A 24327-nucleotide genomic window follows, 5' to 3' on the forward strand; every position below is an offset into this window, starting at 1 on the left:
AACGAAAAGTAATGACGGTGGCCTTCTGATTGTAATCTAGATAGCTCATGTAACTGTAGTAGTAATCTATCACGAGGTTAACCGGCTTCTGAGAAAGTACCATTGAGTGCTTGACTTGCGCGACGCGCTTTTTTTTGTTTGGTTGAGTCGATCGCATCGCTTTCCATTGTATAGCTTGTGACTTCCGTACTTCATGATGATGGTGACTCGCGTCGTTATTGTCATTCTGACTCTTTCGACGCGTAGGGAGCGCGCAGGTGCTGCGAGGCTGGTAAGCCGGATCAGGCTGATCGCTCCAGGGGGTCAGCGCGCGTATACACGCTAACACCGCCATCGACAGCAATCCGAAGTTGCCTGAAAAGGAAGTTTACCGTACGTCATGCCGCAACACCCGAAAGATGCCGATCAGCCTTACCCGCACCCCTCGACACATCCAAATCCCATGGCATACGCAACGCTTCTCCACAAATCTGCCCTGAAATCCCATGTTAGGGCTCAGATCAAGATGCAGGTCACGGCGCCCACCCCCATCCTTTTCCTTACACCAAAAGGCGCGCGTGAACATTTGGATCTCCCGATCTTCGAGTCCATGAATCATCGACTCCCGCATCTAGCATCACTGTCAATTAACTCTGTCGTCATCTTACGCTCACGCATGCACGCGTCAACATAGTACAACACGTATATAGTACACAACCGCGTCAATGGATTCCGCTTCCGACAACCCAAACTCCATGCCTGCAGCAACCAGTGGCTCTCGCTCCAAGCTCCTCTCAACCAATTTCAAGAACTTTATCAGTAAACCCGCCCTCAAGCATCCTCAGAAAGCACTTACCGTGCAGCTTTGGAACGCAGAGCAGAAATCCAATCCAAGCGGTAGCAACCCACCGCCACGACTAGCAGCCGGACAGCAAAGAGCAGAGATGTCGACTTCAACGACCGGACAGGCCACGGGCGATATCGTCAGCAGCGGGAACTCAGGGTTCCCCAAGACGAGCGATGCGCCCGGCGAGCAGTTTGAGCCCAGACAGACGGCTACGAGTGAAGACTACGAGCCCGACCCAAGCAAGAGCATCAAGCTCAGCCCGCAACGCCAGGCCTTAGTCGACGACGTAAGCCCACCTCTCTTGCAACACCTATCCAAACACAAAGACTGACACCCCACCCCCAGATCATCGCCCTCTACTCCTGCCAACCCACCATCACCCGCGTAAAACGCTACACGCCCGACTGCGTCTACGACGACCAATTCGTCTACGCCAACGACCGCTACAAAATGGCCGGCCAATGGTTCGCGCTCCCCAAGCTCTTCAACGCCTCCATCAACGAATCCTACCAAGTAATCCGTTCCGACTCCGAAATGATCCAATTCAAAAACAAGCAGTCCTGGACCTTCAAACTCATCCCAAAGACGGCCACCATCACGGGCCTGGTCTCGCTGAGTCTGGATCCGGAAACGCGGGATACGGAGTTTATGCAGGTGAAATATCATAAGGATCAGGCGAATGATAAGGATTATAGTCATGAGGGGGTCGGGTTTAGCTTTAAGAAGTGGCAGGCGGATAATGTGGTTAAGCATATGAGTGCGCCGGAGTTGAAGGAGTTTGAGGCAGATAAGGGGGCGAATAAGGAGCATGTGAGGAAGTATGGGAGTGGGAAGGAGGAGGGGGAGGCGCCGAAGAAGGATTTTACGAACTAGGGGGCTGCAGGTAGTGTGATGATGAAATGAACTTTTTACTATGCATATGTTTTCTCCGTGTCGCATTGTGGTAGACGTGGTCGGAAGCTGAACTCATGCTTTCCGATTGAGCGCGTATGATAACTGCCTTGGATTTTGATACAAATGATGCTTTCTACATCGGTTCATGCTCGAGCCTATGATTAAGAATGCCGCCACGATGAGCCGAGTGTTTGAAAAGCCTAGTTTTGAAGACATATTCTAGGAGATTATGACTCATTATGGACAGTGTTACAATATGCTGCCACACGATAAAGAAGAGTAAGATGAAATCAGAGGCCATCAAGGAGGGGAACCAAATTCCACTCACTTGAAATGCGAAAGCTCAGTGAGGGGTTTTCACTGCCTCAATGTACTGACCCATTGCTTTCGCCTCCCGCCCTGGTGTTGACGTGCGCTGATGACGTCGCCCTTTGACCACAATCTCAGGAATTCCATCCTTCAAGCTGTTGAGAAACTTGTTGATCTTGTCTTCTTCGTCTTCCGATATGGCTTGCATCACTACCAAGGGTGTAAGGAACAAGTCTTCTCGCGTGATAGGTTGACCCTCGAAGTCGTCCTTACTCCATGTCGTTCTCTCATTGTACATCATGAGGGCAATGAGCACTGCGATCAGTCAGTGGTCGGTCTTGAATTCACGAACCAGTTGGGTCACACACGTCCTAGTTGAATGTCGCAGTAGGGGATAGTTCCTGTCGTATCGATCACCCTGACCGGGCCTAAACCCTCATCGCGGCGTGCCTGACTGTTGGTCCAGAAGCTCATTATCCTTTGGTTTTCTGAACAAGGTGGCTCGAAGGCGCCAATGATGCGCGGCATTTCGTGAACAATGGATGCTTTCTTCTTTTCTATAAGTGTACCCTCATCCACGACGCTTGCTGATCCCTGCCATCCACCATCGAAGAACAACGCGTAGAATTTATTGACCCATTTGGGATTAGTTGTATGTCCGAACCGACGGGCATTTTCATAATCGAGATTGTCAGTGATGTTGGGCCAGGCGCACTTGATCCAGTTGTTCGATGGATTTTTGACGAAGTCCTTTTGTTCTGCTGTCGGTACCGCGTCCTGCCATTCCTGCGAGTAAAATGGATACGTTTCTGTTTGAGGTTCCGCCATTGCGAGGGCTTGTCGATCCTGCAAATCGTTCTTTCTAATGGCTCAATCGATGAGTCTAGGGTTTCGTTTTGCTCTGCCGATGTTCGTTCGTAGCTGCTTGCAGTTGTCGTAATTGATGATAGCGTACACCTTACTCTTCGTGTGGAATAGAAGCACATCTTCACCCAGAGCGTAAGAATTTATACCTACCTTCGACTCACACGAAGCCATGACCTCGTATACGAAGACTCAACGAGAGCCAACACCCATCCGCGTTCTGTAGTCACCACCCACATCATATATGAGTCCTGCCGCTTGCCCGCTCCGGCACGGGCAGCCCGGTAACGGTAGTCATGCTCTCGAGCGGACTGGAGGGTGGTATGTGTCCTATGATTGAGTTGTGAGAGGTGGGGTGTGTGAGGACGACCTTGCGTTGTGAGTGAGTAAGAGCTGAGGGAAGCGTAATGTCGAGCAGACAGCGGCGACCGTGTACCATAAGTATGCGTCAACGAGGCCAAGCTAGCCGTTGCTTCCGGTCATCGCACGTGCTTGGTGGCAGGCGGAAGGTTCCACCGGAAGCCGCGGTGCTCGTTCCTGGGTTCTGCGGAAGGAGCTACTGACGTGTTGTGGTCTGTTTCTTTGTTCTGCTTCTCTGGAGCCAACAGGCTACGGTAACACATGTGCTAGATCGTTGGACCCTTTCGTGTTGGTCGTATCCAGTCATTGAGATGTCGATACTCATTTGTGGGTACCCCGGTATCAATGTGCACTGATCGACACGTGAATGTCGAGCGGGTGAGCTGAAGCACGTCATACCCGTTCGCTGGGAAGCGGGTCGGCCTGGGTATGTATGAAAAGTCATGAGAACGCGAGCAAAAAGGGAGCGAGATTTCAGAGAGTCTGGTCAGGTCTAATTGATCTATCAATAAAGGATGTAGTCTATGCAAGCGGGTGGGTGAGAACGCAAATAAGAAGACCGGAACATGACTGCGTCTTCACAACTTGCTGTCGTTCTGCTTAAGTCGAATAAGTCCCTGATCATGTTAGCATCGCTGAGTGTATGGTGGAGGAGCGAGAATCTTACCTCTTGTACGCAGGTCGCGATAAGGGTTCCATCTTTCGTGTACATCCTCTGGAAGACGAGGCCACGACCATCGCCAGCCCAGGGAGTCTCCGTCTCGGTGAAGATCCACTCATCGGCCCTGAAGGTACGGGGGTTGTGGAAGTAAATGGTATGGTCCAGACTGACCATCATGCCAATCTCTGGCACGTCATCTGCAACCTTCTTTGGATCTTCTCCATTCTTGATGCGCTGTATGCGCTTGATGTCTGCCTCGCTGACGGACTGACGCTTCAACTCGGCATCGTCCATCTCCAGCAGTGTCTTGAGCACGTCTTCGCCGATGCTGGACTTAGCAGCACTCTTGCGTTGTGAGGAATAGCGCCATAGCTTGTGGACGCGCGCGACGGTGCCGATGAAGTAGCTGTCGGACATGTAGGCGATGGCGGAGAGGTGGGCCTCGTGGCCTCCGGCGGGGGAGATGCGACCGCGTGCCTTCACCCATTGGCGACACTTCTTGGTGTGAGGTTTGTCGGAGTCCTCTGGACGGGGTTAGGCCGGGCCATGACGCTTCACATGTGAAAGCACTTACCATTCTCGGTCGCCAGCCTCTGGCTCTGGAACGGGCTGTGGCCGCTGGGATGCATCTCTGAGTCCGAGTCCTCCTCTGGCCCTGGCACGTCGGCCATTGGGACCACATGCTCGACCTTCTTCGCTCCTCCGCTGTTCTGGCGCACGAAACTCATAGTTGTCGTGAAGATGACCTTGCCCCGTTGGCGCGCCTGCACTGTTCTTGTCGCATAGGACTTCCCTGATCGCACTCTCTCTACATGGTATATGAGTGGTATCTCTGAGTTGCCGGCAAGCACAAAGTAGCAGTGCATGGAATGCACAGTGAACTCGGGATCAACCGTCTTCTGGGCTGCAGCGAGCGTCTGGGCGATGGCCGCACCACCGAAGATACCGCGCGCACCCGGTGGATGCCATAGTGGGCGCGTGTTGGTGAAGAGGTCAGGGTCGATGTCGGACAGTTGCGTCAGTTCGAGGACATTTTCGATTTCGGATTGCGACTGGTCGATGGGCGGCGGGCGGATGAGTGTCGCCATTGTGTCGGATTATAGATACTGGACAAGCAAGTAGTGAGGTCTAGCGATAGTTGGCCAGGAGAAGATAAGAAGAGAGCGTGCTGGTGATTACTTTACTTGACTCGGGCGCGTCCCGGCACACCTTCAGCTTCCTCGAGCCGAGGCATAACGCGCAAACCCACATGTCGCAGCAGGTACCACCACGCGCAAGGGGCAGCGACGAACGGCCGGCTGACTAAGGCGGCCAGTGAGGAAGGCACTGAGCGCCAAGAGGAAGGCGCGGCTGCTCTGGGGTAGGAACGTCATACTGGATGTCCGGTGGTGGCCTGCGTACCTGACTTGTTTGAAGGCCAATGTGCGCTTTCAGGCACTCGACAACAGGGTCTATTCCAATCTGGGACTCCCTTTTGGCCATTCTTCACGCGCGCTCTCTGCCTGACCCCCTCGCATTGGCTCACGGCGCCTCGTATCTTTACTTTTAGCATGTCGCGGATTGCCACCGCATAGCCTAACAACATTCGCTCCACCTGACTGCGCCGCCGGAGGAAAGAGACACCATGGCCGAGACGAACCCGGAGTTGCAGGCCAAGCTGCAGGAGCTGGACCACGAACTCGAGGAGGGCGACATCACACAGAAGGGGTTGGTACTCTCCCGCATGCATATACACGGCCGCTGCCGCTGGCTCTGTCGCATTGAACATTCGCATCCTCCCCCACGTGCGCTAACGAGTCGCACAGCTACGAAAAGCGCAAGACAGTCCTCCTCTCGCAGTACCTGGGGCCCGACTTCTCAGCGCAATTGCAGCATGACCTGCGCGGACAGAGCCCCGCCCAGAGCGAGGGCTCAGGCTCTCGCAGCGCATCCCTCGCCGCCCTCTCTGGGCCAAACCCACAGCAGACCCAACAGACGCCGCACATCGAACTCCCCCGACCCGACTCGTACCATGAGAGTTCGCCGCAGGGCACCATGGGCTCGTCGATGCACTACCCCAGCTCCTCGACGAGCACCGCAGGCGGTAACTCGCAATACATGGCATACCCACCGAGCCAAGTAGGGCGCTTCCAGGAGAAGCAGTTGGGCCTGCGCACTACCTCGCTGCAGCGCAATGCCTCACAGCTGTCGCAAGGGAGCGAGACGTTCATACCCCGACCCCAGACGCCCGAGTACACCTACTCGCGCGAACCCACGATGATGGGCAACTACGCTTTCAACCCGGACACCCAGCAAGGCTTTGAAAATGGCTACGGGTCGCCTGGAGAGGCTAGCAGGAGGAGCACGATGCTGGACGTGAACCAGGGCTACTTCTCCGACTTCACAGGGCAGCAGATGCAGGACCAGCGCGACTCGTACGGCGGACCGAACCGCTACTCGACGGGCGACGCCTTCTCCCCGACCGCTGCGATACCACCGCCCATGATGAACCCGAGCGACCTGCCCGTGGGTGCTGCAGACACGATGATGCCACTGGAACCGCGAGACCTGCCCTTCGACGTATACGACCCTCACAACCACAACATCAAGATGTCCAAGTTTGACAACATCGGTGCTGTACTACGCTACCGCGCTCGTACACAGCCGAGGACTACCGCTTTCTGGGTGTTAGACGCAAAGGGCAAAGAAACGGCTTCCATCACTTGGGAGAAAGTGGCCAGTCGCGCTGAAAAGGTCGCCAAAGTGATTAGGGACAAGAGCAATCTTTATCGGGGCGATCGCGTGGCGCTGGTATACAGGGATACGGAGATCATCGAGTTTGTCGTGGCTTTGATGGGATGCTTCATCGCGGGCGTTGTAGCAGTTCCCATCAATAGCGTCGACGACTATCAGAAACTCATCCTCCTCTTGACCACAACCCAAGCACATCTCGCACTGACCACGGACAACAACCTCAAAGCCTTCCACCGTGACATCAGCCAGAATCGTCTCAAGTGGCCGAGTGGCGTCGAATGGTGGAAGACGAACGAGTTTGGAAGTTACCACCCCAAGAAGCATGACGACACGCCCGCCCTGCAAGTGCCCGAGGTAGCATATATCGAGTTCTCTCGCGCACCAACCGGCGACTTGCGTGGTGTTGTACTGAGCCACCGCACCATCATGCATCAGATGGCTTGCATCAGCGCCATGGTCAGCACCATACCCGCCAACAACCCGAATAGTCAGGATACTTTTAACGGCAACTTGAGGGATTCGTCTGGCAAGTTCGTTGCGCCAGTGCAGAACAGAGCACCTACCGAAGTCATTCTTTCTTACCTCGACCCCCGTGAAAGCGCTGGTCTTATCCTGAGCGTCCTATTTGCCGTCTATGGTGGTCACACTACCGTCTGGCTGGAAACGCCGACCATGGAGACACCTGGTCTATACGCGCACCTCATCACCAAGTACAAGTCGAACATACTGATCGCCGACTACCCGGGTCTCAAGCGCGCTGCATACAATTATCAACAGGATCCTATGGCTACTCGTAATTTCAAGAAGAACACGGAACCCAATTTTGGCTCAGTGAAGATATGTCTAATCGACACACTCACTGTCGATTGCGAATTTCACGAGATTCTTGGAGACCGTTACTTCAGACCTTTACGGAATCCCAGAGCACGAGAGCTGATCGCGCCCATGTTATGTTTGCCTGAACACGGCGGTATGATAATATCAGTACGGGATTGGCTCGGCGGCGAAGAGCGCATGGGATGCCCATTGAGCATAGTGTCAGAGGAATCCGACAACGAAGATGAGGTCGACGACAAAGCCGCGGCAGCCAATGGCTATTCTAGTCTTATCGGAGGGGGTACCACGAACAACACCAAGGAGAAGAAAAAGAAGAGCCCAACAGAGTTGACCGAGATCTTGCTGGACAAGGAAGCACTGAAGTTGAATGAAGTCGTGGTTTTGGCCATAGGAGAGGAAGTGAGCAAGCGTGTGAACGAGCCCGGCACTATGAGAGTCGGCGCTTTTGGTTACCCAATACCCGATGCGACGCTGGCCGTCGTAGACCCAGAGACTAATCTTCTGTGCTCCCCTTACTCGATAGGAGAGATTTGGGTAGACTCGCCATCATTATCTGGAGGTTTCTGGCAGCTGCAAAAGCATACTGAAACTATATTCCACGCCCGGCCATATCGGTTTGTAGAGGGTAGCCCAACACCACAACTGCTCGAACTCGAATTCCTACGCACTGGATTGCTCGGATGCGTAGTGGAAGGCAAGATCTTCGTCTTGGGCCTGTACGAGGACCGTATCCGACAGCGTGTCGAATGGGTAGAGCATGGTCAGCTGGAGGCCGAACACCGATATTTCTTCGTGCAGCATCTTGTCACCAGCATTATGAAGGCGGTGCCCAAGATCTACGACTGGTAAGTGTATCGGATCCACGTGTGATCAAACTAACACCGTGTAGTTCATCTTTCGACTCGTACGTCAATGGCGAATACTTGCCTATCATCCTTATCGAAACACAAGCCGCATCGACTGCGCCCACAAACCCAGGCGGGCCACCGCAACAGCTTGACATTCCCTTCTTGGACTCATTATCTGAGCGATGCATGGAAGTACTGTATCAAGAGCATCACCTACGGGTCTACTGTGTGATGATCACAGCACCAAACACGCTTCCCCGAGTCATTAAGAATGGTCGACGAGAGATTGGAAATATGCTTTGCCGAAGAGAGTTCGACAATGGCTCACTACCCTGCGTCCACGTCAAGTTTGGTGTTGAGAGGTCGGTCCAGAACATCGCGCTAGGCGACGACCCCGCTGGCGGCATGTGGTCATACGAGGCATCGATGGCACGCCAGCAGTTCCTCATGCTACAGGACAAGCAGTACTCAGGAGTGGATCACAGAGAAGTCGTTATTGACGATAGAACGTCAACACCTCTCAACCAGTTCTCCAACATACACGACCTTATGCAGTGGCGTGTATCGCGGCAGGCTGAGGAGCTCGCCTACTGCACTGTCGATGGCCGCGGCAAAGAGGGCAAAGGCGTCAACTGGAAGAAGTTCGACCAGAAGGTTGCAGGTGTCGCAATGTACCTGAAGAACAAGGTCAAGGTCCAGACTGGTGACCACCTGCTTCTGATGTATACGCATTCGGAAGACTTCGTCTATGCCGTCCATGCGTGCTTTGTTCTCGGGGCCGTGTGCATTCCCATGGCACCAATTGACCAGAACAGGCTGAACGAAGATGCTCCCGCACTGCTACACATCATTGCCGATTTCAAAGTCAAGGCTATCCTCGTCAACGCCGATGTTGACCACCTCATGAAGGTCAAGCAAGTATCGCAACACATCAAGCAGTCAGCAGTCATCCTCAAGATCAGCGTACCGAACATGTACAACACCACAAAACCACCTAAGCAGTCTAGTGGTTGCCGCGATCTTAAGCTGACGATACGACCCGCTTGGATACAATCAGGATTCCCCGTTTTGGTATGGACGTACTGGACACCTGATCAACGCCGCATAGCTGTGCAATTGGGCCACAGCCAGATCATGGCATTGTGCAAGGTCCAGAAGGAAACTTGTCAGATGACGAGCACGAGACCGGTCCTCGGTTGTGTGCGCAGTACCATTGGACTTGGCTTCATACATACCTGTGTCATGGGCATCTTCCTTGCAGCGCCAACATACCTCGTTTCACCTGTCGACTTTGCGCAAAATCCGAACATCCTCTTCCAGACCTTGTCGAGATACAAGATCAAGGATGCATATGCGACGAGCCAAATGCTGGATCACGCTATCGCACGGGGTGCTGGAAAGAACATGGCTCTGCACGAGCTCAAGAACCTCATGATTGCGACCGACGGCCGGCCACGTGTCGATGTTTGTAAGTATTACAATGTTGATGAATATATGGTCACTAACATTTATCAGACCAGCGCGTACGAGTACATTTCTCCCCAGCAAGTCTCGACCGGACAGCGATAAACACCGTCTACTCACACGTACTGAACCCCATGGTCGCATCGCGGTCATACATGTGCATCGAACCGATAGAGCTACATCTCGATGTCGGTGCCCTACGAAGAGGTCTGATCATGCCTGTCGACCCAGACACCGAACCCGGTGCTCTACTAGTCCAAGACTCTGGTATGGTACCTGTTAGTACACAGATATCAATCGTGAACCCGGAGACAAATCAGCTCTGCCTGGTCGGCGAGTATGGTGAGATCTGGGTTCAGTCCGAAGCGAACGCACACAGCTTCTACGGCTCAAAAGAACGCTTGGATGCCGAGCGCTTCAACGGCAGGACTGTCGACGGAGACCCTAACGTACGATATGTCCGCACTGGAGATCTGGGCTTCTTACACAACGTCACACGTCCGATAGGCCCCAACGGTGCGCCAGTCGACATGCAAGTGTTGTTTGTTCTAGGCAGCATTGGTGATACCTTTGAAGTCAATGGTCTCAACCACTTCTCGATGGACATTGAGCAGTCTGTAGAGCGCTGCCACCGGAATATTGTTCCTGGTGGATGGTACGTACCCTTCAAATATCTTCCCCGTTCTATACATACTAACTCTCCCCAGCGCTGTCTTCCAAGCAGGTGGCCTCGTGGTCATCGTCGTGGAGATCTTCCGTCGCAACTTCCTCGCCAGCATGGTGCCCGTCATCGTGAACGCCATTCTGAACGAACATCAACTCGTCATCGATATCGTATCTTTCGTACAAAAAGGCGATTTCCACCGATCCAGGCTCGGAGAGAAACAAAGAGGCAAGATCCTAGCTGGTTGGGTGACGAGGAAGATGCGCACAATCGCGCAATACAGTATCCGCGATCCAAACGGCTCGGATGCGCAAATGATCAGCGAAGAGCCCGGTGCAGGTCGCGCCAGTATGAGCGGAAGTATGCTTGGCATGGGCCGGATGGGACCAGCGAGTATGAAGGCAAGTTCCACACGAGCACCAAGCTTGCTCGGCATGACAGCGACTATGAATAGCCTTTCGCTATCACAACAACAGCAACAGCTGTCAACAAGCCCTGGTATGACCCCACAACCAGGCCAACAATCCGTCTACACACAAAGCATCCCGGAAAACCCACAAGGCGGCCAGTACCAAGGTGTCGAACTCCACGACCCCAGTGACCGCACCCCAACAGACAACCGCATGTCCTTCCTCCCCAACCTACAAATACACGACGGTGGGGCAATGGACTATTCACCCCTCGACCGAGCCGGACCTTTCCACGAAAACGCACACCAGCACCAGCCTGGCAACTACCAAAACGCATACCATCCCCAACAGCAACAATACGAGTCCAGCGGCAGCGGCCTAAGCGGCCAAGTCCCCGACGTACTCCGCCCAGGACCCTCCGACGACGCAAACAACTCCGGAACGTGGAACAACAGAGATTTCTACAGCGATAGCACACCTTACTCTTCTTACGATAACACGGCACAAGATCCCAATATGCAACAACAGCAACAGACATGGACAATGGACTCACAGCACAGCCAAGGCTACAACGCGGGTTACGGCGCAGCAGGCGGCGAAGAAGTCACGCGATACGTCAGCCACGGCTCATACGATAGCAGAGCAGGTGGGAACGGCGGTGGAGGCGGTGGCTTGCGTGTTGCGAACCGTGATTCTACGGCTAGTGAGAGCGAGGATGATAGTTGGAGGAGGGATGTTCTTGCTCAGATGAATTTCGCTGGGGGGCCAGGGCCGGCTGGGGGGAGTCATGCGCAGTAGTTGGGTAGTAAACAATGAATGAACGAGCGTATGTGAGGTGTTTTGTTAGTGGCATGTTGGGTTTTTGCGGTGTTTGATGAGGATGATGATGAGGATGAATGGTCAGGGCATTTGAAGCATCAGTCGAGCTATAGTATATTGATGATGGCGCGATATGAGGGAATAAGTAGCAGTCGAAGTCGAAGTCGACATTGGGGATCCTTCAAGTACCCATCCACCTACACCGTCCCCTTCCATCCCATTCCATCCCCCGTTCCACATGGCGTATCTCATCACCACCATCATCTCCCACGCCCCAAAGTCAAGACGGTTATTCTCTATTCAACCCAGCTCCAGCCCAGTCCATTCCTACACCAACACCTCACACTCACCGACAACCCCACCGAGGCCGTCCTGTGAAAAGTCTTGGTCCTGCAGGACTTCCGTGTTTCATGTTGAGCGCACGCCAACCTGCTTCTGACGAGGCAGGCTGTGGCGTCCGTAAACGCCAACCCAACCCAACGCCAACTCCACACAGGATTGCAATTGCTGTCATTTCGCTAGCGGTGTTTCAGGCACATGTCAAGCTTTTCCGACATGGGCAGTGGGCGGGAAACAGGTTCACGGTCATGGGGGCATGACACTGATCTCACTGACAGGTTGGCGGGTGGCTAGGAGGGTGTTAGGTTAGGTTGGATTGGATTGGATTAGGTGGCCATGTTGGTGGTGGGTTCAATGAAAGGTGAAGCGGGGTTGTATTTTCAATGCGTTCTGGAAGCATCGAAATGTGGTAGGTGTTATCGGACCTTTTTTGTATGGAAATCTCTACAATGTAACTACTGTACCCGCCGCACGGAGTGGGATGTGTGGAATCTGAATAATGGGTTTGGTTCAATCGTCGGGTTGCGCGAAGACCCGGGTTCCATCGATCGAAGTGTTTCCGGCTTTCCGAGTTTTCAGATTTTATTATCGGTGTTCATGCACGTGGTGGATTGGGAGTGGGGTGGGTGTTGTGGAATACGATAGTTCGGTACGCTTGTGAGAACGGTGGTTTGGAAAAAGTAAACGTGGCAACGAGCATCGTGATCGGAGTGAAGAGAGGTTTGAGGTATACCTACCTGTCTATGCGATCGTGTGTTTGTTGTGGTTTGTGTAGCACGTGTAGTAAAGGGCCGTATAGCGCACGTTTGCGGGTGTCTTGGGTATGCGATGAGATGAGATGAGACGAGGCCGTGCAGCGGCTCGAGGGACAATCTTCAATCTGACTTTGTGATCGGCTGCCAGGTGGTCAGATCTAGGCTCTGTAGTCTACAATTTGCTTTTGGTCTTCTTGGAAGTTGGTGCCATGACGGCGTAGGACCGAATTTTGGGCACTCAGCACTGGAAAGCGAAAGCGAAGTGTAGATGCAGCTTGCAGCACGTCTGAGGCGCGCAGCTGTTGACGCAACTAGACACTTCGGCGCTTTGAGTAATGTGAAACTGCAGTACGACCATCCTGAGGAAGAAAATAATTTTTCCGGACTTCACCAAGCTGCGACAGCATTTTCCTCTCGTGTGTTGTGGGTATAGTACGGAGTTCATGCGCAGCCGAAGGATTGGACATGTGGGCGTTACGCCGTTTGACAGGCGCTATTGTTTGACAGGCGGCGGGGCAGCGCATTGCTCACGGCAGACGGGCGCAAAGAGGTCTGTTTCGACGTTATCGCGAGGTACCGTGAGCGATGACGGAAGGAGGCGTTTGTCCCGAAGCTATCGCATGTTTGAAACACGACAGAACGGAGGGGCAGCAACACGGCGGGGCTCATGCAAGCAACACCAAGTCGGAGGTACCAAATGGCAGATTATCGTAGTAGAAGCAGTGTTCTGAGGATGGCATGACCGCAGTGTAAGATCATGTAGGGTTCTTGTGGCGATCATTAGGCCAATCTTTGGTTTTATTGCCTAGCACGACTGGGCAAACTTGAGTTCGCTGTCGAGGAGCGTGTTCCCGAGACCCGGGTAACCGATGTCTTGGTGTCTTGGTGTTTCAATCTTATCGCAAGACGGAAGGGACCCTGGTGTCAGTCTGAATCGCATCAGGCACGGGAAGGCGCGAGTCGCTCGGGGTGAGAACTGTCGCAAGTCATTTCCGATAACAGCCTGCGGGCTTAGTGATTCATGGCAGGATTGCTGTCGCGCAGATGAGGTGAGTGCTGTGAAATTCAATGGAATGATGCGGTGATAGGGTTAGGATTGTCAATAATTAGGAGGAAGTGACGGCGGACCGTGTGGTCGGTCGAGTAAAGGCAGCCGCGGCATTGCACGTGTTTTCTTTGTTGTGGCGCAGTCACGATGAGCGCATGGATTGCTGCCATCGCATGAACTTCACATGACAGCTGCTTATGAGACTCACCCGACAACCGAACCAACATGACAAGACGGAAGAACCCTCGCGTCTCAAACTCAGGGCCTCATCACACTGCTGCTCCGACACCGACTCGCGCGCAGGGTTCTTCATCCTCCTCCGGTTCGCGCTCACGCAATAGCACAGTGGAGATTTCATCAGGACAGCGCGTGGCGGCACCAAGGAACAATTTTGCCTCGGCGGCCTGACCGAAATGTCAAGATGCATGAGAGGCGTGCAAAAGCCGTTTTACCAATACCGATGGGTATGATTTTCCCCAGGTTGTTGATGAGGTTGACTCGCTTGTTGTTCTGTTTTGGGGCGGCTACTTTAGGCGCCGGAGTTCTGGAGCCGCACAAGTCTTGGGAGGGACCTTGCTTTGACTCCCGTATTGGCAGAAATAGATTGGACGGCTGATTGTGATTTATGGGAGCGGGTGTGGCGGACATGGGATGGTGGTGAAGAGATGGGATGAAGGTTTTGGAGAGTGGACGATAGGACGAATGCGTGTCTGGTAGTGTCTGGGGCGAATGGACAGGTCAGCTGATCAGCTATCAGGCGTATATCATCCATCGCACAGAACACGGGACTCGGCATGTGTGCTCAGGTGGTTCTGGATCAGGTCCCACCGTCAGGCACTCGGCCATTCCCGTTGGCGGTGGACAGACGGTGAGCTGAGGCTTGGTTTCATGGCGCATCCAGGCACGCCAATGTGAGTGGCCGGCTTCCTTCGTGTCGTTTCAGCGCCTAGACTGTCCGGGCGCAGCGGAGCCAATCATCCGCCTGTTCCGATTCCCAACCCCTGCCACGCCCTCACCAACCCTCCCATGTTGCGAACTTCATATCCACTGTTTCCCTCGCTCCCCCTCTGACCTCACGCTCGCCGTCCCTTGTCGTGTCGTTTCCATACCTTCGTTTCTTGTCCAACTGTTGCTCACTCGCTACGGCAACATAGGACACCCCAATACATTCGCTTCTCACGCTGTCTTCGAGCCGGTTTCTAGTCCCCTATTTCCCGTCTTCAGCCCCTAGTGAAGACAAAGTCTATTGACGTCGCTTTCAATTTCCTCGGCCCTATTCGCCTTCACCGTCGCTACTATCGCTATCGATACTGCACATCGCAATCGCCGCCTCACGCTTCTGTCGACTAATTCCACCGGACTGGACCGCGTCTCGTCTTCAACACCACCCCATTCACCACCTCGACGTGCAGCGCACTGTCGGTTCTCTCAATCTTTGTGCCTACACACCGGCTCCTTCACGACACATTGTGATGTATTCACGGTGACCACGACCCAACCTCGCCCCACACTGTCAACATCTGCCGCTTCGTTAAGCGCGCGTGGGATATAGGTCCATTGACAACGACGTCGCGCCATTACTCCTGCTTCAAGAACCTACCGTCACCGAAAACAGCACCTGGTAGTGCGCAACACAATTCACCGATCGCGTCGCATCACACAGCCTCGCACACCCGAGAACCAACAGCTAGCAACCCTCGTGAGCACCGACTCGCGAGCGACCTGTACTACTCAACAACCGAACACAATACCCGAGACATGTCTCTCACAAGATATCTCCTCCGCCTCCGTGGCGCCCAACCGACCGCGCCAATGACCAAGCGCCACTTCCTCTCAGACTGGGACGCCGCTGAGTTCGACGATCTCAAATACTCGTACGGTCTGGAGGGTGTCGACCAAGTCGGCAACTACATGTGGGTTGACACCTTCCTATACCTGCTAATAGGTATCTCCGGCATCCTCCTTCTCCTGCGGATATCAAACATGTGGTGGAAACACAGCCGTCATCTGAGCGCCATGGGAAACCCAAAGCAAAAGTACTGGGAAGTCAACCGGACAGGCTGGTGGCCTTGGCTCAACCGCCATGTCCTGATGGCACCCCTATGGAAGAAGAAGCACAACGCTCAGTTTCAGATCAGCAGCGCCATCGACAACGGAACGCTGCCTGGCAGATGGCACACTATCATGTTGGTCATCTACGTAGCCCTGAACGTCGCCTGGTGTGTGGCTCTTCCCTACAAGGTGCTTGACCACAAGGAGACCCTCGCCGCCCTCCGTGGTCGCTCAGGAACACTCGCCGCCCTCAACCTCATCCCCACCGTTCTCTTCGCCCTCCGCAACAACCCACTCATCACCCTCCTCCAAGTCTCGTACGATGACTTCAACCTGTTCCATCGCTGGGCTGCGCGAATCACCATTGCGGAAGCCATCGTTCACACTGCGGCCTGGTTGTACAACACCAAGCTCGCAGCAGGATGGCCTGCCGTTACAGCTGCTCTCCACACCGAGGGCTCGTACGGCTGGGGTATGGTCGGAACCGTTGCCTTTACCTTCCTTGGTATCCAGGCATGGTCGCCATTCCGCCACGCTTTCTACGAGACCTTCCTCAACATTCACCGTGTTTGCGTCATCGCTGCGCTTCTCGGTCTCTACAAGCATCTGGAGCTGCACAGTCTCCCGCAAGTCCCCTGGATGCACCTGGTCTTCTTCTTCTGGGCTGCCGAGTGGGCCTGCCGATGGGCCTCAATCCTCTACTACGGCATCGGCCTCAGGCAAAGATCATCAATCACCGTCGAGGCCATGCCCGGAGAGGCCGTTCGCCTGACCATCAACATGGTCCGCGAGTGGACTCCTCGCCCAGGATGCCACGTGCACATGTGGATGCCAGCTCTCTCCCTCTGGTCTTCGCATCCCTTCTCTGTCGCGTGGGCTGCAACACTCACCCCAGATTCCAAGGAGATGACACTGCCCATGCTCGAAGGCGATGTCCTTGCGATGCATGGCCGTCCCCAAAAGTCAAAGCAAATCAGCTTGGTCTGCCGTGCGCGTACTGGACTTACCCGTCACATGTACGAGAAGGCCTGCAAGAGCCCCAACGAGCAATTCACCACCTTCGGCTTCATCGAGGGTCCATATGGCGGCCACCACAGCCTCGACTCCTACGGAACCGCAGTACTATTTGCTGGCGGTGTAGGTATCACCCACCAAGTCATGTACCTGAAGCACCTCGTCAATGGCTACAACAACGGAACCACCGCAACACAAAGAATAGTCCTGATCTGGACAGTCCCCACATCCGACTGCCTGGAGTGGGTACGGCCCTGGATGGACGAGGTCCTCCGCATGAAGGGTCGCAAGCAATGTCTCCGCATCAAGCTTTTCATCTCAAGACCCAAGGGTCGCGTTGAGAGCAGCAGTGAGACAGTCAAGATGTACAGTGGTCGTCCGCAACACGCGGCCTTGATCGAAGAAGAGGTCAAGAACCGTGTCGGTGCTATGGCTGTCACAGTGTGCGCGTCGGGCGGTATGGCAGATGGCGTAAGGCATGCGGTTCGACCGTTCCTTACGCAAGGTAGCGTTGATTTCATTGAGGAGGCCTTCACATACTAAGAGGCCTTGGTCAATGTACGATACTGTTGGCAACGTTACGCTTAACAAATTCCTTGTTCATCGCCTACTATCGCACCGCATCGTGCACGACGCTTATGCTCGACCACCTTGGGCAAACCACACCCGGGTTCATTGTACATCATCTCTCTCGTCTACTACCCAGTCGAGAACTCACATAACTATACCAAAACATTACCTTTCTTATTATCCGCATTGTTCACTTCTTTGTAAATACCTCCTACTTAATGCTTTACTTCTTGTCCAATATGTCACCGTCTCATACTTGTCATGTCTCTCCTTGAATCTCTGATCGGCGTTTTATGAGCGATGCATTTGTTAGCGTGTCTAGGTCTTTGTAGATATTCAGCGTAGCTTTGTGTACAACAGTAGCATATCATCTGCCAAAAGTTCGTCCTTTCTCCTTGTTCTCTTCATCTGCTCACGCACTGCAACTACTGGTCTACATGGTGTTTACTGATCGGGTACAAGGGCAAATTCCTCAGCCTTAGGTGTTGATCAGGGTACTGATCCAGACCTTCCTTCATCACCTCTAAGCCCACTCAGTCGTCACTCCCCCCACTTCCTTTGTTCGAACGTCCACGTAATCGCGGTGTTACGTTCTCGATATGTGGCTTAGTCGGCCAGGGGCACACCGCCGACCTATCCGTGCACGCCAATGATTGGCCGACACCACGTGAAGTGGACCCTCGGCCAACTCAATACACAGTGCATCCCCACATTGGCGCCGAAAAGTGGCGGTGACGACAGTGTGGCTGATTCACTGCAGTCGCGACTTGCATCGTATTGTGTCATGGGTGTGTATAAATAAGAAGGTGCTACTTCGGCGGGGATCGTGCTTGTCCAAACAGTGTGACGTTGTCGGGAACCTTACCTTCAACTTTAAATAACCCTCCCGCTCCCGCTGAATTTCGATCTTCAAGTCAAATCGCGATACTCTCAACCTTACCTATTGTTACCTAGTTATCAGGATCTAAGTTTATTCCTTCGTACACAACATCATGTCTGGATACGACGGCTCCGGCTACAACCAAGGCGGATACGGACAGCAAGGCGGTTACCAACAACAGGGTGGATATGGACAACAGGGCGGCTACGGACAAGACAACTACAATGGCGGTGGTGGACATCAGCAGCCTCCTCACCACCAGCAACCGCCTCATGGTGCTGCCAGCGCATACTACGGTGGTCAAGGAGGCCCTCAGTCCTACAGTCAACAAGGAGGTTACGACGCAGCACCTCCTCAATACCAACAACTCCCTTCTGCCGCAGCCCATTCATCCAACTCCGGTCGCAACTCGATGAACCAAGGTCATCAGAACCAATACGGCGGCGAGGGCGACCCAGAAGGTGACCGTGGTGTCATGGGCGGTCTCGCCGGTGCAGCAGCCGGAGGCTACGGCGGCCACGCTCTCGGCGGCAAAGCCGGCCACGGCGTAGCCGGCACGGTAATTGGCGCACTCGCAGGAGCATTCGCAGGCCACAAAGGCCAAGACGCCGTAGAAGAAAAGTGGGACGAGCGCAAAGAGAAGAAGAAGCAAGAAGAAGAGGAAGAAAAGCGCAAGAAGTACGGCCAACAACACCAAGGCCCCCCTCCCATCCAACACCACCAAGACACCAACAACCAGCGCTCCCAAGGCGACTTCGGCGGCAACTTCAGCGCCTCTTCGCGCGACATTCGTCTCGATGCCCATGGCGAATACACGCTGCACGCCCAGTGCCGCCGCGCAGACGGCTCCTACCAATCCTCCTCCATATCGCTAAACCGCATCCTCGAAAACGACGGCGGCAGTTTTCGCTGGTCCGGAGGCTCAAACTCCAGTAGCGGCGGTGGCGGCGAAAACACGTACACGGTCCAACAAGGCGATACGCTCCGTGCCATTGCATCACGCTTCTCGCACTGCTCCTACGAGGATCTTGCTCGCCACAACAATATTACCAATCCAGACCAGATTTGGCCGGGCCAGAATTTGAAGGTTCCCGGTGGCAATAGCAGTCGTGGGGGTGGTGGGTTTGGGAGTTCGGCGAGGGGAATGAGGTTGGCGGATGGGGGGCAGAAACTAGAGGGCGAGTTGGAGTATCAGGGGCATTGGAGGATGAGGGAGGTTAATCTTGATGAGAGGATTAGTAATAGGGATGGTTGCCTGGTGTTTGTTTAGGGGGTTGAGTATGGGAATCGGAGGATGAGAGTTGATGGGAAAGGTACTGTAGTGTACTTCTCACCCATAAACCTATGATACATCTCCAACATTATCGATTTAACATTGATGTCTTGCTTCAAGTAGATGCGTGGAGGATACATGGCTGCTATCTTCTTAGCAAGTGATCATAACGCAGTGCGCGTTTCTCGTTATAGTCTTGTCTTGATCTAGCCGTGTTACCTTTCCACACAATTCGCATACCGTTTTAAGAAATCATGCAGATGGACCAACGAGTCCGTCGGAGCGAGCGCCATATAGCGACTCTGTACATCGCCGGTGCGTGTCAGTTCAAGATATTTACATGTCACCCACCATATTTCCAGTCCATGCTTGACAAACCCTAGTAGTCTTTGTTCCTCTGCTTCGCGTTTCGCGTGTAGAGCATCCCACAGCTCTTTCCAGCGTTTCGTGGCACGGGTTAGATTCGCATGTACCATTGGGGTCAAAAGAGTGGCTCGCGATACGAATACGATGGAATGTAGTGCTGCAATTATGCTTTAGCTTGAGACCACGAATGCTGACGATGCAGATGGGTAAACCTACCGAATATGCAAATCATGAGCAGCCGATGTTCAAGGACGTCAATGAGCGGACTCTTCTGCTCATCGGACCAGTCCTCGCTCATCAACGCAGAAACCAGTTGCTTGATACTGGGCTTCGGTCTCGCTAAGCGTTTCGACTGTGTACGTAAACGAGCATAATCTTCAGCCGTAGCCGCATCGTAAAGCACATCGTTGCACGGAAGCGTCTGAGAGACCTCTGCAATAGCAATCTTGGGAACCGAGCTAAAGAAGAAGGTGGCCATGCAATCCATAGCAAAGATGAAGTGTACAGCTCTCACTCTAGACTCTTCGGCTATGAACGCATTCCACTCCGGTACTTGGTTTGGGAACCTCACAGTAACTGTTGGTTCGAGCAACTTGAGCGATCTCATTGCAGCGACAATTTCTGGGTGTCGAGATATTTCGACTCGGCTGCGCGTGGCTTCATTGTTGAAAGTACTCTGCAGAGCCACTATGAGTGATGCGGCTTGGACTGCTTCCAGGGCGCGAGGGTCGTGACCGAAATTGGGTTTTGCGACTACATCGCGTAGATGCTCGAAGATGAAATCTTCGGCCAGATGGAAGAAGGAACGAGATGATAGGGCGCCGTCTGTGGGTGTACAGTGTACCGATCCACCAAAGGCGACAGCAAGGAGCAAGGGTAACGAGACCTTATGCATATCGAATGTCGGCCAGTGAATGAGTGGCTGCTGGGGATGGAAGACGGTAAAATAAGCCCAGATACACTCTTCGAAGTTTTCTGCTGTGAAAACTGCTTTCGCGGCAACCACGGGGAAAGCGCCTTCGGGATTGAAGTGTGCCGTTCGACATGTTTGGCTATAAATAAAGAGCTGAGAACATAGCTCGTCGATCCTAGGTTGGAGAAGCGTGGTCGTCTGGGTTCTCCCGGGTGCAGGTGGTATTGAAGCACTGATATCTGCATCGCTGTACACGAAGAAGTCTGAAAAGATGCCGAAGAGAGCCACATCTCTGTCGAAAAGCTGATGGTCTGCATCGTGGTTTTCTTGACTTTTGGACGACCGTACAGTTAATGGATCGCCAATGAAAGCACTGAGTATCGACTCGCGGCGGGGGTCTGTGTATTGATATAGAAATGTGATGGGGCAGGGAGGAAGACTCTGGGCGCTTCCTACTCCAGCCGTGGTGTCGCGGCTCAAATGACTGGTAATGGTTGCATGAGTATCGTGTAACGGCTGTGCATGGCTGTCGGTCGTTCTGAGCCGGCTTCGTCGTCCCGGTTTGGCAGAGGCTATCTCATCGTGCTCGCCTCGTTTTGGGCATGACTTTGAGTGTCTTCTGAGGACGTCGCTAAGCAATGTCAACGTCGAGGTCTCACGAGCTTACCCGACAGAGGCGAGAACCTACTGGCGGACGAACGTGCGATTGCAGAAGTTGCAGGTGTTTAGACGATTGCGAGTATCTTTTTGGCGTTAAGTAAGCTTTAAGCGGCGTGTTTGCATGGTGAACTCACGAGCCGATTCATGCCGTCGTAAATGGCTGTTACTTGAAAAGAACTTGTTGCACGTGGTACATCTATGGGATGTGCTACCTGCGTCCGTATCGATAGCGTCTGGCATTGAATGGTTCTTCGTTATTGACGCGGCCGCCCATGATGTGGGCTTTCCAGGGTTGAATGTGGGTTTTCAGGATGTGGGCTTTCCGTTCATGTGGGCTTTAACTGCGGCCACCTTACCGCAAAGGGCCGACCACGTGACACAGCATCGATGCTCTCCCCATGCCATCGTGTATCAGCACTCCTGTTGTAAGAATGAATCTGCTTCTTTCAAATAGTTTATGTCGCCATGTCAAAGCTGCGAAGGTTTCTAAGTCAGAGAAGCTACTACACATTCGGTATCATGCCACTCTTTCCATCTTGAATCAATCAAACTGACAGTGCCCAGCATCTACACCAAGACCTCACCTCAGAAGTCCTCGACTCAGCCATGCATCATTTAATAGCATGTCTACCAGCTCCCACCGCCACGAGACCGTAGAGCGAAATGAAAAGCGCAGCGAGACACTCCTCCCATCAGCCGTCGCCAAACCCAGGGGTGTAGTGGAACACGTCCTGTAAGCCACTCTCCCAGACATACTCAAACACTTACTGAAAGACTCCAGAACGACCACGGATCAAATACTCAACTGGGTTCGACAAAGCTCCATCCACCCACTGACCTTCGGCCTCGCCTGCTGCGCCATCGAAATGATGCATTGCTCCACGCCGCGCTACGACCAAGACCGACTCGGCATCATCTTTCGCGCGTCCCCTCGCCAGGCGGATGTGATGATCGTTGCGGGTACAGTCACCAATAAAATGGCTCCTGCTGTTCGGCAGTGCTATGATCAGATGCCAGAGCCGAGGTGGGTGATTAGCATGGGAAGTTGCGCGAATGGTGGCGGGTACTATCATTATAGTTATAGCGTGGTGAGGGGCGTTGATAGGATTATTCCTGTGGATATTTATGTTCCGGGGTGTCCTCCGACGGCTGAGGCGTTGTTGTATGGTGTATTTCAGTTGCAGAAGAAGATTAGACATACGAAGACGACGAGGATGTGGTATCGCAAATAGTTGAGTGTGCGGTAATCGAATACAGAGAAAGCTCAGATGAGAATCTGCCATCTCATCTTCTGCTCTCACTTCGCCGCGCGGCACGCCCGGTCGCTCCTGCCTCTTCGTCCCTTCCTTCCCTAACCGTCTTCACCCCGTCCAGTTCTTCACCACTCACGACGCGATTGCGGAGCTCTCGCAAGCGCTATTAACTCTATCGTTTCTTCCTCATTCTATCGCGTCACATTCATTGTACAGCAATTGTAACTTCCCGACAACGCGCCCAAAGCCGACGCCCGACGCGCCAAAGAGCACCACCATAAATGAGAGCCAAATCTGCAAAGATGCCCAACTACAAGCCTGTAGAGCCCGAGATGGTGGACTGTTACTTCGACTTAGGTGTGGATCCATACGCCCCAGCAACAGACGTCAAGGCAGCATACTACAGATTAGCGCTGCAGCATCATCCCGACAAGAAAGCACCAGGTCAGACTGTAGATGCTGTCGAGTTCAGACGCGTAAGATCACTCACCCGAGAAGCCCAGCGATAAGGAGACTAATGAGCAATAGGTGAACGAAGCGTTTGAGATACTCAGATACCCTAGTTCACGAGACGAATACGATGCGCTATACGAAGGCATACAGGAGGAATGGGCAGAGTACCGTTGCGCCTATGCGAAGCACAAGCTGCAGGAAGAGATAGACCGCATCGACGCTGAGAAAGAAGAAGCACGTGTACAAAGGGAGCAAAGGCGCCAGGAAGACGAGAAACGACGCAAAGCAGAGGAAGAGGCTCGGGCTGAAGCTGAGCGAATCGCAAGAGAAAGGAAGGTGAGGCTCGCGGAAGAGCGTTCGCGACAAGCAGCAGAGCGTGCCGAGAAGGAGCGAGCCAAGGCAGCTGAAGAGTGGTTGCGGAAATGGGAAGAAGAGGAGGAGGCTAGGCAAAAGCAGCGCCGCGAACAGCGCCAAAAGGAAGCAGAAGCACGGGAAGCGATAGTCAGAGAGCAACATCGCCTAGAGCAAGAGCGAAAGGCACAAGAGTATCTTGCCGCACTGGAGGCACAACAGAAGCTCGCAGAGCAGAAGGTACGCCAGGCCGAAGAGCTGATGGTTCGAACATACATGGAGCCTCACTTCGCCAACACTGCCGATGCGGAAGCTCAGCGTATCCAACGCCGCGTCCGCCTGGCCCACATGTGGGCGCGAAAGCTTCATGTAGACGCAAAGGCAGCTGATGATGCAGCGCCTGATGCCAAATTCGAGTTGGTGGATTTAGGCTGGCATCGGATCGATGGCACTGCGACCTGCGACTTTTGCGTCAAGGACGTCAGGCTGTACTTCTTTGCGTGTCCCTTGGGAGGCGCGGCAGCGTGCGGTGATTGTGTATACAAGTTTGCACACGGGTATGAGACGGCGAACGGGGAGGTTATTGGAAAGCGCAAGGTGGAGGAGAAGAAAGCCGCCAAAGTTGGTGGGAAGAAGGGGAAGGCAAAGGGCAAAGGCAAGGGGAAGAACTGAATGGACGTAAGACGCAGGTGATAACCGAGGGTGTACAGC

The 24327-nt window shown here is 53.7% G+C and overlaps 7 protein-coding genes across 7 annotated transcripts; 5 read left to right on the forward strand and 2 right to left on the reverse strand.

Annotated features, from left to right (window-relative positions):
- Positions 1 to 704: 704 nt before the first annotated feature.
- Positions 705 to 1699, forward strand: J4E84_000161 (uncharacterized protein; the record flags this gene model as incomplete). The annotated part of the gene is made up of 2 exons (XM_049382804.1): positions 705 to 1112; positions 1172 to 1699. The coding sequence occupies 2 exons, from the start codon at positions 705 to 707 to the stop codon at positions 1697 to 1699; spliced, it is 936 nt and encodes a 311-aa protein (XP_049248322.1).
- Positions 1700 to 2063: 364 nt separating this feature from the next.
- On the reverse strand, positions 2064 to 2857 carry J4E84_000162 (uncharacterized protein; the record flags this gene model as incomplete). Its single annotated transcript, XM_049382805.1, has 2 exons — positions 2064 to 2344; positions 2398 to 2857. The coding sequence occupies 2 exons, from the start codon at positions 2855 to 2857 to the stop codon at positions 2064 to 2066; spliced, it is 741 nt and encodes a 246-aa protein (XP_049248323.1).
- A 974-nt stretch (positions 2858 to 3831) lies between these two features.
- J4E84_000163 (uncharacterized protein) lies at positions 3832 to 5002 on the reverse strand (the record flags this gene model as incomplete). Its single annotated transcript, XM_049382806.1, has 3 exons — positions 3832 to 3870; positions 3921 to 4438; positions 4489 to 5002. The coding sequence occupies 3 exons, from the start codon at positions 5000 to 5002 to the stop codon at positions 3832 to 3834; spliced, it is 1071 nt and encodes a 356-aa protein (XP_049248324.1).
- Positions 5003 to 5538: 536 nt separating this feature from the next.
- Positions 5539 to 11668, forward strand: J4E84_000164 (uncharacterized protein; the record flags this gene model as incomplete). The annotated part of the gene is made up of 5 exons (XM_049382807.1): positions 5539 to 5621; positions 5720 to 8329; positions 8374 to 9800; positions 9848 to 10451; positions 10504 to 11668. 5 exons carry the CDS (start codon positions 5539 to 5541, stop codon positions 11666 to 11668), a joined length of 5889 nt encoding a protein of 1962 aa, XP_049248325.1.
- A 3921-nt stretch (positions 11669 to 15589) lies between these two features.
- Positions 15590 to 17440, forward strand: J4E84_000165 (uncharacterized protein; the record flags this gene model as incomplete). Its single annotated transcript, XM_049382808.1, has 1 exon — positions 15590 to 17440. The coding sequence occupies one exon, from the start codon at positions 15590 to 15592 to the stop codon at positions 17438 to 17440; it is 1851 nt and encodes a 616-aa protein (XP_049248326.1).
- Positions 17441 to 18459: 1019 nt separating this feature from the next.
- On the forward strand, positions 18460 to 19617 carry J4E84_000166 (uncharacterized protein; the record flags this gene model as incomplete). The annotated part of the gene is made up of 1 exon (XM_049382809.1): positions 18460 to 19617. One exon carries the CDS (start codon positions 18460 to 18462, stop codon positions 19615 to 19617), a length of 1158 nt encoding a protein of 385 aa, XP_049248327.1.
- A 3497-nt stretch (positions 19618 to 23114) lies between these two features.
- J4E84_000167 (uncharacterized protein) lies at positions 23115 to 24288 on the forward strand (the record flags this gene model as incomplete). Its single annotated transcript, XM_049382810.1, has 2 exons — positions 23115 to 23288; positions 23341 to 24288. The coding sequence occupies 2 exons, from the start codon at positions 23115 to 23117 to the stop codon at positions 24286 to 24288; spliced, it is 1122 nt and encodes a 373-aa protein (XP_049248328.1).
- Between the last annotated feature and the right edge of the window lie 39 nt (positions 24289 to 24327).

The sequence above is a fragment of the Alternaria hordeiaustralica genome, assembly GCF_023758085.1.
Source record: "Alternaria hordeiaustralica strain BMP 2776 chromosome Unknown scaffold_1, whole genome shotgun sequence".
In the NCBI taxonomy this organism is placed as follows: domain Eukaryota; kingdom Fungi; phylum Ascomycota; class Dothideomycetes; order Pleosporales; family Pleosporaceae; genus Alternaria; species Alternaria hordeiaustralica.